The sequence below is a fragment of the Bicyclus anynana genome, chromosome 17 (genome assembly GCF_947172395.1).
Source record: "Bicyclus anynana chromosome 17, ilBicAnyn1.1, whole genome shotgun sequence".
NCBI lineage: Eukaryota > Metazoa > Arthropoda > Insecta > Lepidoptera > Nymphalidae > Bicyclus > Bicyclus anynana.
Window position 1 is genome coordinate 3,353,265 of NC_069099.1, and position 15,829 is coordinate 3,369,093.

A 15,829-nucleotide genomic window follows, 5' to 3' on the forward strand; every position below is an offset into this window, starting at 1 on the left:
ATACGTTTTATACTTTAACAATTGAAGGTTCACCCATCAGACCTGCTACCACTCAAAGCCACCACGACCCTTTCTCCATTGTTGCCTACCGTAAGTACTTACCTAGGACCTGACAAAAAATCAGCTATTTTATAAAGAGGTCTGGCATTCACAGGCTTGGTCCATAACTACATGACTTTAATGAGCTTTCTGCTTCCTTGTTTCTATTTGTATGGTGGAGGGAAAACTGGTTATGTTTACCTATTTATGGGTTACGATAACAATAATGATTTAGAGTGAAGTACTTTCATTTAAAAATGTCCGAGTTTCTTTTTCTTTTAAAGTAACTAACTTTAAAAATTTAACATTGGTCTGTTAAGGTATCAGTCTCTGTCACCATAATAAAAATAATGAATAGTCAGTTTCTGTGATAAACTAGTCTGTGCAATCACCCAAAACTGGTTTTTGTGTATGCGACGCCTTGATCTTGCGCCTCTTCGTGAAAAGTTGTTATCACACCTTGCCGACCTCGGAGCCCTTTGTAGATCGTTCGAGACTAGTTCACTCACATTACAAAGTACAATATAGTAGTACAAGTACTCATATGTAAGAGTCGTAACGTAACCAGTGCTGTACGCCTAAAAATATTGCCATCTTCTATCAAGTTACGTTCGAGTTTATGCCTAAATTAAAACTGATTTACCTGCTGTAACTTTATTTTTCACATGGGTAGCTAAATTACATTTTAATTTAAACTAAATAAGAAGAAGAAAGCTTATGATTATATTTCTCTGTTCTCCTCTTTTCTATAGGTCCCTTTACTATCCAGTGGTGCAGTGCAGTGCAAAAAATAATATCTTAAGTTTATTATATCGGTCTGCAGCTATAAGCGTGATTTAGGAATCATCTCTGTTTTATAAATCGCTTCCAAGTTGCTTTTGGCCTGCCACACCATCGTTTGCTCTCCCTACGATACCACTGAAACAAGTCAGATGTACGACGACGACGTCTTTTAGTTTTATTTGGTCGAGAATAGGGAGTTCCTTACCGATGATCTGGACCTTAAGCTTGAAAACCGTGGCAGGTCAAAAGAAGAACCGTGAAAGGATATTTGTTTCACATACACTTATTTATAAAGCGATGCAGCGTATTGATAAATCGTGCGATAAGCTGCGCAATACAAGATTTAAGATATCAGCAATGTATGTAATGTACCCGCAGATAATTTCCTAGACGTCATAAAGATTACATTCGACTATACTTGATAATCAGTTAAATTGGACGGAAAGTTGGCGAGGTGTGGTAGGATTTTAATAATATAGGTTTCACCTCACCAATACCTGCTTTGTTAGCAAACACTTGATCTTCACGTATGTAGGCAGATGGCTTAGCATAATGCGAAAAGTTTTACCTTGTCGTCAAGTAAGAGGTAAATTACCCGAAGTCTTTGGATAAGTATTTAAGTAACAACTTTCTTTGGCAAATATCCTTCGACTAAGTGCCAGGTGTTAAGGCCGAATGAAATGAACAATGAATATAATTACTTAAATAAATATATGATTTTTTGTTCGTCATTATTCATTATGAAAGAATTACTCGCTTTCTGTTTAGCCCCTCGAAAAAGGCTGGGACTGAAAACTACCTCATTTATTTTAAATGGTATATTAGTACCTTGTATAATACAATCTACTACAGTTTACACCAATCTGTGGTGGGTATTTTCAATTTGGAATGAATTAACTTTACTTGGAGTTACTTAGAGCTAACCAGGACCATATAAGTAATTAAACAATGATTTCGCTGAGAAATTAACTTTTAAAAATAAGGAACTATTCTGGGAATATCGGTCTACATCTCGTTAGGAACTGGTTTACCATAATGACTAAGCTTATATTATAAAGCGCATTATGCAAGTAATCTGTATCGATTGAACGCGACCGGTTGACTTCAGGTAATGCAACAATCGTGACGTAATGTTTAGAGTGCTAAATGTATTGCGGACAGATCAAATCAAAACATAATGTACCAGAACCACAAGCACTCTCACACTATGATATCCTAGTATACAAGAATATATTGATGAAAATGTTGGTTATTGTTGTAGTAGCAAATCTTGATGTTAAGTTTTCACGATGATTTTCCTTTATCGTTATACTTATAGCAAGTATTTTCTGTGATGCTACTAACCAATATAGCCCGTGGAACAAATTTACAAGTGATATTTTCCGTGAGTAGTTTCATCTTGATGAGATGCTCAACTTTTTTATTTACGAAAATTCTGGATTTTGGTAGCTAACTGGGTTACCAGGTAATAATAATTTTTGAGCGTCGGAACGAGACAATTGGTAAACTCCCAACTTGTATCAATAACGAGGGTATTAAAAGTTGTTACTAACCAGATGTTTTTTTACTGTTGTGATAGTTGTACAACTTAACAGCCACAATGTACTACAAATTGCGTGGTACATTGTCTCCTTCCGACGCTCAGATATTTTCATTATCTGGTAACCCAGTTAGCTACCAGATTCAAGAATTTCCGTAAATAAAAAAGTTGAGTGTATCATCAAGATGAAGCTACTCACGGAAAATTAACTTGATAGTAATCACTTCCGTTCCACGGATCCCAGACTTTTATAGAAAAAAAACTGTTTGAATGTGTTGACGGTTAATTTCTTTAGAAGGATAAACAGGAAACACCATTTTTCTATTATTATTCTGTTAATTGGACTCTGAAATATAACTTTTATTCTTTATTTGACTTTATTGAGTTCTTGTCAGTCTACAGCATACCCCAGGCTTCTCATGTCTTCGTCGAACTTTTTGTTTTTGTACTGCCTGATTTTGGTGAGCCATTCCCTGAGGGAAACGGGTTCACGAGGACCACCATATCGTGTCGGAAGACATTCTGGATCGATGTACCTGGAGCGAATAAAAAAGCCTTTTAAAATGGTTTTGCTTTAACCACCTGATCTTTTGAATATGCAGAAGTTATTTTGCAAAAGTTATGATTACGGAATAATGAACCTATTTTAGATTATTTTTACAAAGTATGAATTAACTATGAATGTGATGAACCAATTATGAATGTTTTTACAAAACGATCATCTTATTTATTATTTTGTATACCAGTAATATAAAGTACTAAAATCTTCCGTACCTATCCAAACACGGACTCCGCTGTCCGTTTGCTGGTTGGTTCACGCTTTTACCCGGACTAAGTATTGTAATCTATAAGTACCAGGTATTAATAAAAAATGTGTATATGCAAACAAGTTGTTAATCATATTCGTGGAAGTGAACCATCAGTCCATCTGTCACAGCTCGATAATGATAATAATTTTTTTTTGATAATAAAAACGATAACATGATAGATTGACAATAGTTTGTAAGTAGCGAGCGCCAAAGTATTTTCAGTATAAAATATATAGTTTGGCGTTCCAAAACGTTGGGATTTCAAAAACCTATAACTCAATAAACATGATCATAATAAAGTAATGTTTGTCGGCACTTTTCATTCAGAATACTGTTATGAATCACTTGGGAGAGTGCTGACCTGCCTATGAGCATGTCGTGAATAAGCCGAATATGCCCCTTGTCGCGCTGGCGTCGGGAGTTTGATCATAAGTACCAGGCATTCATAAAAGGTGTGTAGGTACCTGTGCAAAGAATTTAAATCATATCCATGAAAGTGAACCTTCTCCCAAAGCCCATCGTTTGGAGCGAACCGCTTGAACACGTAGAACAGCTTCTCAAAGAGACGGGAGCAGTTTATAATGTGCATACCACGCTGATGGATTGGAAACTGGAAATTACAAATAATTGAGAAAGTGAGTATATTCCGTAATTCCAGCTTCGTGCCAGAGGAATTTACTTTTGAAAATAAATTGAAAATTCAACATGGCCATATTCCCATGGATTGGAAACGCAAACTGGAAATTACAAATAATTGAGAAAGTGAGTATATTCCGTAATTCCAGCTTTGTGCCAAAGGAATTTACTTTTGAAAATAAATTGAAAATTTAACATGGCCATATTCCCATTTTCGATAGAAATTTTAGTTCGCAAATTGCCCAAGTGACATAATTAATAAAGACCTTGTAATTTTTAGAGCTTATACGTCCGTATAGATATATACATATAAGATAAAGATACTCGTAGAAGCTTAACTTTAAAAAACCTAAGTACAACATACCCCCGTGACGTTTATGATCTGCATGACAACAGATGGCGTTAGTTGTCGCATATGCTTCAGTGTGATGTCCTCGCAATCCAACATGGCTGTACCGCCCAGTACCTGCAGTTTGGGCTGCATGATGCCGATCTCGAGGAAGATGAGACATCCCCGGACCAGGTCTTCTGCGGGGATAAAGTCTGGATCCCATTGTCCTACATAAAAAAATTTAAAAAAGGGTAACTGTCACATAAAAATATATGGTAGGGTTCAGATTACAGTATTAAAAAATGTTAAGTACTTTTATAATAGTTACATTCGCTATGGAGTAGAGGAATATGAATTATAGCTGGCATTAATAATGTTAAATAGAATAAATAATATGTACTTAGCTCAGTAGGAAGATACAAATAAATTTGAATTATTTGAAAAACTGTTCAAACAAGATTAGTCAGAGCCAGTAAACCCTAAAGAATAAAGCTATTTAATTTTGAAATAATATATATATATTTATACATAATATATGATAATTGATATGATAACTAATATTACTAATTTTAAATCTAAGGAAATAGGCACGGAATAGTAAGTAATAAGTATATACTATATAGATTATAGATCAGTTAAATATAGTAATATACTACTCTAGACAGTAGACTCTAGAGTCTAGACGATAGACGTCGTTATCACGTCTAGAAGAAAACTTAATCTAACAATAAATTAATTATAATTTATAAAAATTATTTATACATATATCATAATAGCTTTATATTTTATTTAATATAATAATTAATTACCCCTATGAATGTTCATAGGGTGTCAAAAATTTTAAAGACTCATTTGAGTGTTCCCCTCCACGGAAATCTTTAGTAAAAGGCGAAAGATTTATGCGTTTTGAAGGGAAACCAGAGTAACGAATTATGTTTCATGGTCAACTATATATACTTTTGTAAATAACCAAACCATAGCGTGTATTTTTCGGAGCATAACGCCATCTAGTTTACATCTTTACATTCGTTATTGTAGTGTGTTCAATTAAAATGTTCAAAATCAATGCTGGTGAAAATATTAATATTTTCTTACCTATGCGGCAAATAATAAGTCGTCCAACGTCAGGTCTATCGAATAAGACACCCTCAAACACATTCCCAAGTTTCCTTAGTCCATACCAGGATACGTCGATCCATAGGTGTTTATTCTGTTCGCGGAAATTACAATACCGGACTATCTAGAAAGATTGCAATGTAAAAAAAAATGTTGTATAGAAATAATATTACAGTAATATACAAATATTGTAAAATAAATATGTAAATGTACAAAACGACAGAAAATGTATTTCTTTAAGTTACTCCATCTAGTTTCACATTATCGGACTATTTCATTACTCCTCGAAGTTCTCCGAGTCTACCACCGCTGTACCAGGGCATCATCCTGCATATTTTGATTAAATTGTCACGTTTGCATTATTTTTACCCGACTGCAATAAGGGTATTTAAGGTATAAATACCCTTATTGCATTTTTACCCGACTGCAATAAGGGTATTTAAGGTATAAATACCCTTATTGCTTATAGGTAGGTCGAATTATTTAAGGTATATTATTTTATTTTATCTATTCTCGTGCCATAACATTCCAATTATGAAATTAAAATTAACAATGTTTTGTTTATTATGATTTATTATTAAAATGTATTATTGTTATTTTTAAATATCAAGAAGTGATGAATGTATTAATTTGACACCGTTAGAAATCACAAAGGTAGTGTAAAAAAGCTACTCTAAGCCTCGTTCCCGGAAATTGACCGATAGATCTTACAAGCGTATCAAAATGTCATCATACGGAAAACAGGCAAAAATGCAAATTCATTTTCAGAAAGTGTTTAAAGTGTGTTTCGCAAATGTGTTATAAAACGTCGTACGTCCCTTGATAATTGCAGCCTCTGCTTCCTTACTATAGCTCTCGCCTACGGCTTAAGCTAGCAATATCGCCTAGGCTGTGATTTTCAACTTACCACACTTGTATCATAACGTAACGCCACTCGAAATACATTATTGATTTAATTACAAATTATTATTTGATGTGCATTGTTAGCTTATGGCTACATGGTATTGAACAAACTCCCCCGGATTGGAAAGTGCTACAAACACAACCTTCAATGTTCTACCACAAATGTCGCGGAAAATGTACGACAAATGTTACCAAGATTTCATGATATGGAAAATGAATAAAAAGGCCACATCGTTTTCGGAAAACGTTTTATTAGCATATTTCAACTAAATATTTATTTTAGGCTAACAGAACAATTAAGTGTTCATCTTTGTGGCCGAAATAATAATAATATTATTATTGTAATAAATAGTTATGTTGTGAACGATGGTTGTGTGTGTCTTTTTTTTATTTTTTAGTCTTTTTTATATATTAGGTATTGTAATCTATTTCATGAAATTAGATAAAATACAACTCGTGCTTTAATGACCGGCATTATGCAAGTGTCTCATAATCTACTATTATTATTTATTTACGGTGCCCTGGCACAGCATACAATCATAAAACTAGGTTATAGATATAAATCACAGAAAATTTACTAAACACACTTTGCACGCTTAATAACAAACATCTTACAACACAAATAATAAATGTAACAAAAAATTGATCTTTCCAATACTATATTATTATATCCTAAGTATACTCTCAGTTTTATAAGAAAAAAAAAAGTATACATTATTATATTGCAGGTAATTTTTATTTGTATCATTAATTTTGTTTTTCATCGTTATGTTTAAGTTTTCTGTTTTTTTTTTTTCTCTAAATCAATGTGTCTACCTAGTTAGTTTTAATTAGTTCTTAATAATTGTATTTAATAGTTTACGTTAAGTGTTGAACTGTGTGCGTGGCGGCACCTGAACTGGGTCCTAACTGAAAATCAGTGCTGCATACTTTTTTTATTGAAAGTATGCGGCAAAATGCTGAGTTGGGGCCTTTTTCTAGGTTGTGCCACATATTTTTCTAGGTTGTGCCACACATTCTTTAGTGCTCCACTGTTTGAGTGGACAGTTAAGCCATAATATGTTATAATTTAGATTTTATGTGATATGTGGCATTACTTAAAAATAAAGATCTTTTCTTTCTTTCTTTCTTTCTTTCTATATATATATTGATCAGTGCAGAACCAATGATATTTTATGGACTATGGTATAAAATAATAGTTGTGCAGAACTATATAAAAATACATGATCTCATAATAATATAATTAATAATAACGATTCATGAGGATCGTTAGTAACCGATGATTAAACAAGAATTAGCTCAAGATTAACCAACTGAGTCATAAATACCAGGACACAAGAACATACCAGGCGGTGTGCCCGCGCCGGTATAGAGCGGCGCACGCGCAGGAATCGTAGCAAGAATGCGTCATCCATACGCGGTGGATGGCATTCACCTCGCTCTAAAAATAATTTAATTAGTTTACATTCCTTCATATTTTATTTTAATTTTAAACTATAAACAATTACGTTTAATTACAAATAATAAGTCGTCCAACCACAGGTTTTTGTATATTTAATTTAATTATACATTTTAATACATACCTACCATATAATAATATCATGGTAACGGGAAAATTAGTTTCAAATGGGATGTCATTAACCAATACTTGTCACGCCGCCCCATAAGAATGGTTATCATGAGAACAACAGCAATAAATACAGCTGGTACCTACCTACTACTAAACAGTTTATTTATAATAGTTACCAAAACATACTATATTTATCACGTTTATTGATTACTAAATAAAAGGGAACTACCTCTACATAAAGTAAGCCAAATCAATTGAAAGTTTTAAGCAACCTTATATTATTTATGTTTTATTTCTTAATTATTCAATACTTGATAGGTAGGTAGGTGCGTACCTACATTAAAAATAAGTCCGTGCCTATATAAATAATAAATAATGATAACATAATGAGGTTAGGTCTTTAGTTAGGTACCTTCCAATTCCAAGATTTTACTGAAGTAGGTACCTACCTATTTATTAATTGTATTAAGACTATAATTGGTATCATAAAAGTGATGCTAATTTATAGCTGAAAGTTGCCAAAGTTCTGAAGAAGGAAATGAAATGTAAGGGTATTTTCTCCTATTAGTGATTCGATACCATAAGCTAAGATATTTAATATAATAAAAAAATGTCAAAATCCAAATCCGAATGTAGCTTAGCATATGCTATTTGTTTATCTTTGTCTAACTTACAGCTACTCCTACAGCTACAGTAACAGTACTCTTCTTTTACCATGGATCATATTTCTCAGTTTTTCTATAGCACTAGCGCGTGTGGAGGGATCTTCTTCGCAAAGTATGCTCGCCTGGTACTCGCATTCGGGATCGACATGCCGGTCTGTGAGGTTGGCCGATTTGGACAAGTCAAATTTGACGCCTGTACGTGAGGTTCACCGATTTGGACAAGTTACGTACCTCGTCGTAATTTAGACTCTATGTTAATGTAGAGAACGTTCTATCGCTCTCTAACTTCAATTACGTGTAGTGAATTAAACAAGGATGGCAATAGTCATTGGGTTGCGTCCATGGGTGACGTTTCCACGGATTATCAACGTATGGTTTTTCAATTATAACAACTTTTGTATAAAAATCTGGAAATACAAAAATCTGGAAAACATTAGACATTATTTCAAATAAGATTATTTTTTTAATGGTGGCTTGTTTAATAATGATTCCAACCAATAAGTTTATTAAAATAGCTCCCATACTACATTTTATTAAAATCATCATTCTAATGACGCGTGACCTTGGCGCGCGCGGACACCCGCGGGAGGCGCTCACAGATAAGCCGACTTGCGCCAAGATGGCGGTCACAGACAAGTGGATTTTTTATCTATTTCTTGGAATGCATTCATCATCCATCCATTGGACTCTCTAGGAATTAATAAAAAAAATCGAAAAGCTAAAAAGAACAAGGAAACTGCAATGGTTGTTGGTAATGTCAATCCTTTATTTATTTTAGTGTTGGTATTTTACATTGCTATAAATATTTTAATTTAATTGATAGGTGGTATCTTCCAATTAATTAATTATTTGTTAATATTTCTAAACATAGAAAAATATTTCCCAATTATATGTTACCCAAAAAGATTTTTTAGATTGGATTAGACAAGACCAACTTCAGTTTATCTGTACATAATCAATTTATTGTCAAACTATGATGAGTATGTACAGCGGCGTAGCGTGTAACAGACGAGCGTCAAATCCCGAAAAATCTCTAGTTTTTGATTAACACCTAACTTTCTCACTATAAAATAAAATTGGTATAAGTGTTTATTGTAACATACTACACAGAATGTAATAATTGTTTTTGGGTTCGAATGTGTGAACATATAGATAAACAAAAGAAAATGTATCATGCTAAGTTTCAAATTTAATACAAATTTTGACTTTGGGAAAATACCTCTCCTAATCCCTATCAGTTTGTTGGATTTGGAAGTAGGCTAAGTAGGCTGCAGCCTAGGGCGGCAGATTACAGAGGGCAGCAAATTTGGCCCAAATAGTTTTTATTGCAGAAATAAAGAACTCTTGAAAACCTATTTAGTCCTACTATATTTATTGATGATGATGTACTAAAATATTAAAAGTCGAAATGTGACAAAAAAAAAATGTAATAAATAATGTTTGCGAACAACGGCATCGAATTTCAGAGGTCAGTAAGGGCGGTATATATTTAGCTTACTGGCTGCAAATTTGTAAATTCGCCACTGATTTTAAATATAAATACGTTTTACCTGATCGCGTAAGTATATTCCTGCGCTTTACCAATTAGATCTACACTCAAACACTAACTGCTGTAGCCTAGGTCTTTGTATTAACTATCTATTCTATAGAAATGTATCTAGTGGACTATAAAACAATCCCTATCTCCCTTTCGAATCGACTGTTGCACATACACAAAACAAAGCTGGTTACATTCAGTTTTACTCAAAAACTGCAACAATTTTCCACATTCTGCAACAAGATGCACCTAGTCAATCTATTCCAGCAGGCCAATTCACTAACTTTGATGTTTTTAACTATAATGTTCGGAACTTGTTTATTTTTTTTTCAATTTTCATATTTTATTCATTTCTATAATATGTAGTAAATAGATTTTATGTAATTAAAAAGTCGATAGTGCCTCAAAATGTGTCATATTTTGAGGCACTATCCTATGCCTGGCATTCCAATTCAGAGTGATATAGAATTATAGGTATATTGCATGAAACTGCATCGTCACCACAAACATAACGTGCTGTGATGAGTCAAGTGTTAATTAAATAAAATGTAGATCTGTAATTATTTAATTCTAAAGCTTCTAAATCGAAATACTCTCATGGATGACACTAGCAATGTTGTAGTAACTAACGCCATCTATTAGAAGTATCGCGAACTTCGTGGTTGTTTGTAGCTTATCGCTTGCAACCATTCAATACGGACTAAAACATAGTTAGTTGTTGCGGAAGAATTATTAAACTGCGTTACTAGATAGCTCCACTTGTTTAAATTTATTTAAAACATTGATATCTTATATACCAAAGACCAGGCGCTGCGTGGTATTGAGTGTGCTTATTTTTAAAACCGTATTCTGTTTACAGCTTTGAACTCAGAAAAGCATGTAGACTTATATTAATATTTTTTTTAAGAACATCCAATTTATATGATAACATTAACACACTGCTTTGTTCTGTGATTACACTAATATAACCCGCGGCACGTAACTTTAGCGCTGAGCGAAACACGGTGGGGATAGCTGCGCATCGGTACTGTCGCGCACACAATACAATTATTACGTTTATTAATTAATAAGTAAATAATTTTAATGACATTATTTTAATGTTTATGTTAAATAGTAAGTCTAGCTATAAACGAAATGTGGGGTATAGCTGTGCATAGGTACTGTCACGCACGCATAATTATATTATACTTATTAAATAAAATATTGTGGTTATTACTTCTATATTACAAAGTTTACAGTGTAGGTGTTATACGAGTAGTTTATAGTTCAAATTTCCAAATATTTTCAAAGACATCGTTTTTTTAACAAGTATATAGAATGTAAAAAATAAAAACATTATTGCAATTATAATTTTTTAATTCAGATAAATGTAAGTCTAGATATGTAAGTTCTAAATACTCGTAGCTTCGCCAATCTCACTTTTGAGCTGTTTTAAAGAATATATTAATTCAGAAGATTCTCTTTTTAAAAAACAATGCACGTCATGCACCATTTTCCGTGCCTGTCTTCTCAAAACAGTATTTCTTCTAGACATATTCACTGTAAAGTCTCAAACAAACTAAAATATATATATTTAACAAATAAACTTAACGAAAACCAACAATAAAAATTAATAGCAATAACAAAACAATTCAGAACGCGACTGTACACTGGGAGTTCGCGGAGCGTCGTATCAGTGCCGGGGACCGAATACGACTAGAGAGCCAATCACCGCTACGGACGCTACACACGCCCGCCCTTCATACCTGCAGCCCCCCTCCGATACCATATTTTAGACTTCTGCGCATAAACGGTCAGCGCTAAAGTTACGTGCCGCGGGTTGTACCTAGGCAAATTAAAAAAAAACACAAGAAAGTAAAAAACAATCATTTTAAAAATGTATCTGAAACTACTGGAGGAAAACTTTAAAAGCAACTAGGTAACTACTATCCTTCGAGCTGTGAGCCCGTACTCATCACTCATATACCTAACTCAGGTTGACAGGCAAAGGTCGGCGCTGGACATCCAAGCAAGAGTATCTAGCGCCTGGGAGGATATGTTTATAAAATAATGGTTTTACACTCAAGATGATTTGTCAACTATAAGTTTATTTTTATAACAAATATGAGTAGTTGGGACAATATTGTCGATTACGCAGTTGTTTTTAAGTATTATCTTTGTAGGTCATTTGACAACTGAACAGAAGATAGATACTGCAAATCCAGCATATATATATAATAGAACGGAAGCCTGTGAATAGAAGGGACCCTGACAAATGAAACAAAAATGCTTACTTAAAATAAATATGATACTGACTTATTGTTCTTTTTCGACTTTTGTCATATTTCTGAAGTGACGGGAAGCTTCAGATTATGTGAGATTGTGGATTACATTTTACTAATTTTTGGTTTTACACGTAAGGGGCCCCTATCGTTCGGAGGCCCCGTGTCATTGATACGGCTGATATTAACCCATTAGAGGTCAAATGAAAAGTACAAATGATATTTTGAAATAATCTTCATTTACTTATTAAAAAACAAAGAAACAAGCATGAAATTGAAGAAAATACTGAAAAATATTAGATTTCATGAAATTACAGGGGTGTGCACAACTGAGTACAATGACCGCTTATGTATAAAAATTTTCAAAATACGCTTTATCAACACAAAGTGTTTTGAGACACTTCTTACATTACCAGCGCACTCTTACATGACAAAAGACACACTGCAGCGGTCTTTCAGTTTTGATGGGGTGACCTATTCATAGAATAGTACTCGTTGATCGTTACTAGTATCAAAATTCAATACATATAAAAGCCAAGAATTAGCATCGGACAAATCGAATATGTAAGTAAATAACACCCACCACCACTTTTTACCATGAACAGCAATTCTGTATAACGAGATAGACTCGTCAAGTTCATCAACGCCACCTATATTTTTGTTGTAAGTTTGAAATAAATGTGGTATCGCTACGTCTGTTTTCTCCCACTATTTTGGACTCCGTCGCTTGACAGTCCCTTATGGTTCTATGGTGTCGTACTTAGTTGCCATTATACATACACTATTATCGTTGCATTATCTTTTATCATAAGATGTTGCTGCTAAGTTGTTGTCAACAAGATGAAGGTTTCTTTTTATATCCCGGAACGTACGTCTTGATATAGATTTGGCGACGAATTCCAAGCCTATATCTTCATCTAGAGACCAGTACATTGCTTCTTGGGGTAACTTGTGATATCCAAATACGAGATTTTCTATATAATATAATCATATCAACAATCTTTTCAAATATTTGTATAGGCCCCTTAGCTCTTCACAAATCCCATTTTTCCTATCACTGACTTCGCAAGGTGTTGTGATGTTGAAGTGTATGAAGGGGCACATTTCCGCCAGATTGGCATCGGATTGGATTGGCGGGTAACATCTTGTCGTCTTCTTTTTGACGCCAGTTCATCATCACTATCGTCGTTACTGCCATCTTCGGGATTCGTAAATACCTCTATAGTATGAGGTACATCATGGGGCATGAAACACCCTGCTATATCTTCCTCGGCACCTTCCTCTTCATCAGTCAATGTGCTTGGATCGGGTGGTATGATAGCAAAATCACTTTCATCGTCATCACTATTTCGTAAAACACCATCAACAGCTGCCTCGAGCCCTATGTAGTAGCATTCTCGAGGTGTAAATTGTTGTTTATTTATTACAAGGAATATGTAAACTAAACCAGTTATTTTACTTACGTATGTTGTCATTGTACGCAAACGCGTACAGTACAATTTGTATGACCCTATTTTCGTTGTAGTTGTAAATAACTTATTGTATTCTAATTCAAATCTTACTTTGACATCTATTTTCTACTAATGTTATGAAAAAACAAACTTTTAATCGATGGTTATGAAAAAAAATATAATATCATTCACTTACGTGCACAACGTTTCCGTGATGCAACTTCAACTGACACTATTTATCAAAAAATGTCAGACTACCCGCGTAATGTTTAACAAAATATCTAAACAGTTTTATAATAAAGTAAAATTATATGATTACCCTACTTAACTTTCCGAGTTCTACAATCTACACCTATGGATATGTCTGTACTCAGTTGCGTACAGTGACCTCAAATGGGTTAACTAGTATGTCTAACTAGACATACCTCATTTTACGAAAGCTAAAAGTCAGACCTGAACCTACCATAGGTAAGTACGGTTGCCAATAATTATGGTGTTTGGACCGTGGTCGCTATGAAGGTAGCAGCTTTCAAGGATCCTGAAACCTAATTAATAATTATCCAACATAGATTTATAACACATGTATGTCAATATGTCAATATATATGTCAATATATATGTCAATATATATGTAATATGTATGTCAATATGTATACAATGTGTAGTCGCAGTCGCAGGTTTCGTAAGCTACCGCCGTACAGCCGTATTAATCATACGAGCCCCCGGACTACAGGGGGCCCTTTACGTGTGAAAGCAAAAATTTGTAAAATGTAGGTAATCCACATTTTTTTTGTTCCTGATTAAATCAAGCGTGCGCTCAAAAGTTGGAAAAATGGAAACATCTTTCATACGTTGAGTCACTGTCATGTTTATTTTAAGCGAACATTTTTGTTTCTTTTTGAGAAATCTTTACCCTTCGTTTGGGCCCTTCAACTTATTTTTACGAGGCACGCCAAGCTACGTCACTGGTCCTGTGGTTAGCTGGTTCAGCTATGGACATTGAGGTTCAGGGTTCGTATCCCGACAACAAAAAAAAAGACGTTATTGGGATTTTTCTTACAAGAAAATTCTTAATAGCAACATTAGGATGTTGGCGGTGTTGGTACACCCTCGTGCCTCGGAGAGTGCACCTATGCGTGTGCACAAACTTGTGCACTATAATATTATCTCTTGCTTACATGGCTAATGGCCGTCGTGGCCGAAAAAAAACCAATTCGGTCGGGGGTTCGGTTATTAATAGTTTAGTATAGTATAATATGGGACCTTATAGCCTGTAGGTAGGTATATAAAAATATAGACTATCAGCCATAAATCTTTATATGGACATGACTTGTATAGGGTCAACCAAAGGTACCTGCTCAAGGTTTTTATAGCGTTAATTAAAACTCGTTTGAAAACTTGATTTGTTTATCTAGGATTCTAGTCTACGATGAATGCAGACATAAATAAAATATAAATCAAAATCCTTTTAACTAAAATAACTTTCATTTATATATTTTATTTAATTATTCATATTTTTCACAGTGGATGCTTTTTAAAATATAAATTAAATAATAATACATAACTTAAAACAAAGTCGCTTTCCGCAGTCTGAACCCACGCAATTTATAAATAAAAAAACTCTTTAAAGACAGAATAAAACATTTATTTATAAATTGTGCCACACGTGTCTTCGTTATCAACCTATATTCGGCTCACTGCTGAGCTCGAGTCTCGTCTCAGAATGAGAGGGGGAAATTAATACTACTGTAATGCCTGATACCTCGACCACCTAAGCAAGTCAAAACCAAAAAGATTCCAGATCAGCATTGTGCTGCATGTGCCAAGCAAATATTGTATTTATCGATCACTATCGGGTAAATGATGATGATGATGATGATGATGATGGATGATGATGAGGTAACTACCTTCGACAATTTGTAGGTAATAATTTTTTAACATCTTATGTGGTATGCCAAAGCCTCAAATAAAAAAAAAACATGTTTTTGGCCTAACCCGGGATTCGAACATAGCCTCCATGATCCTAAGCCGATCAACAAACTATTGGTACAAAGATGTTGTTATGGTAAAAAAACATCACTTATACGAGTCTATAGAAATAAGTAATAGACAAAGATGGAACATAAACGCTGGCCTTGGGATGGTAATAATTTGCTTTAATGGATGCGCGTTTACATAAATCATGTAAC

At 34.0% G+C, this 15,829-nt stretch overlaps 1 protein-coding gene and 1 non-coding gene across 2 annotated transcripts; both read right to left on the reverse strand.

The window, feature by feature from the left end:
* Positions 1–2,552: 2,552 nt before the first annotated feature.
* On the reverse strand, positions 2,553–13,665 carry LOC112057231 (alpha-tocopherol transfer protein-like). The gene is made up of 7 exons (XM_052886681.1): positions 13,383–13,665; positions 8,442–8,585; positions 7,504–7,598; positions 5,234–5,378; positions 4,172–4,365; positions 3,636–3,781; positions 2,553–2,898 (listed from the first exon to the last, which is right to left on the reverse strand). Exons 1-7 carry the CDS (start codon positions 13,663–13,665, stop codon positions 2,754–2,756), a joined length of 1,152 nt encoding a protein of 383 aa, XP_052742641.1. The 3' UTR covers positions 2,553–2,753.
* LOC112057233 (U5 spliceosomal RNA) lies at positions 4,947–5,064 on the reverse strand. Its single transcript, XR_008251629.1, has one exon. It is a non-coding gene; the product is annotated as a U5 spliceosomal RNA (small nuclear RNA).
* Positions 13,666–15,829: the final 2,164 nt, after the last annotated feature.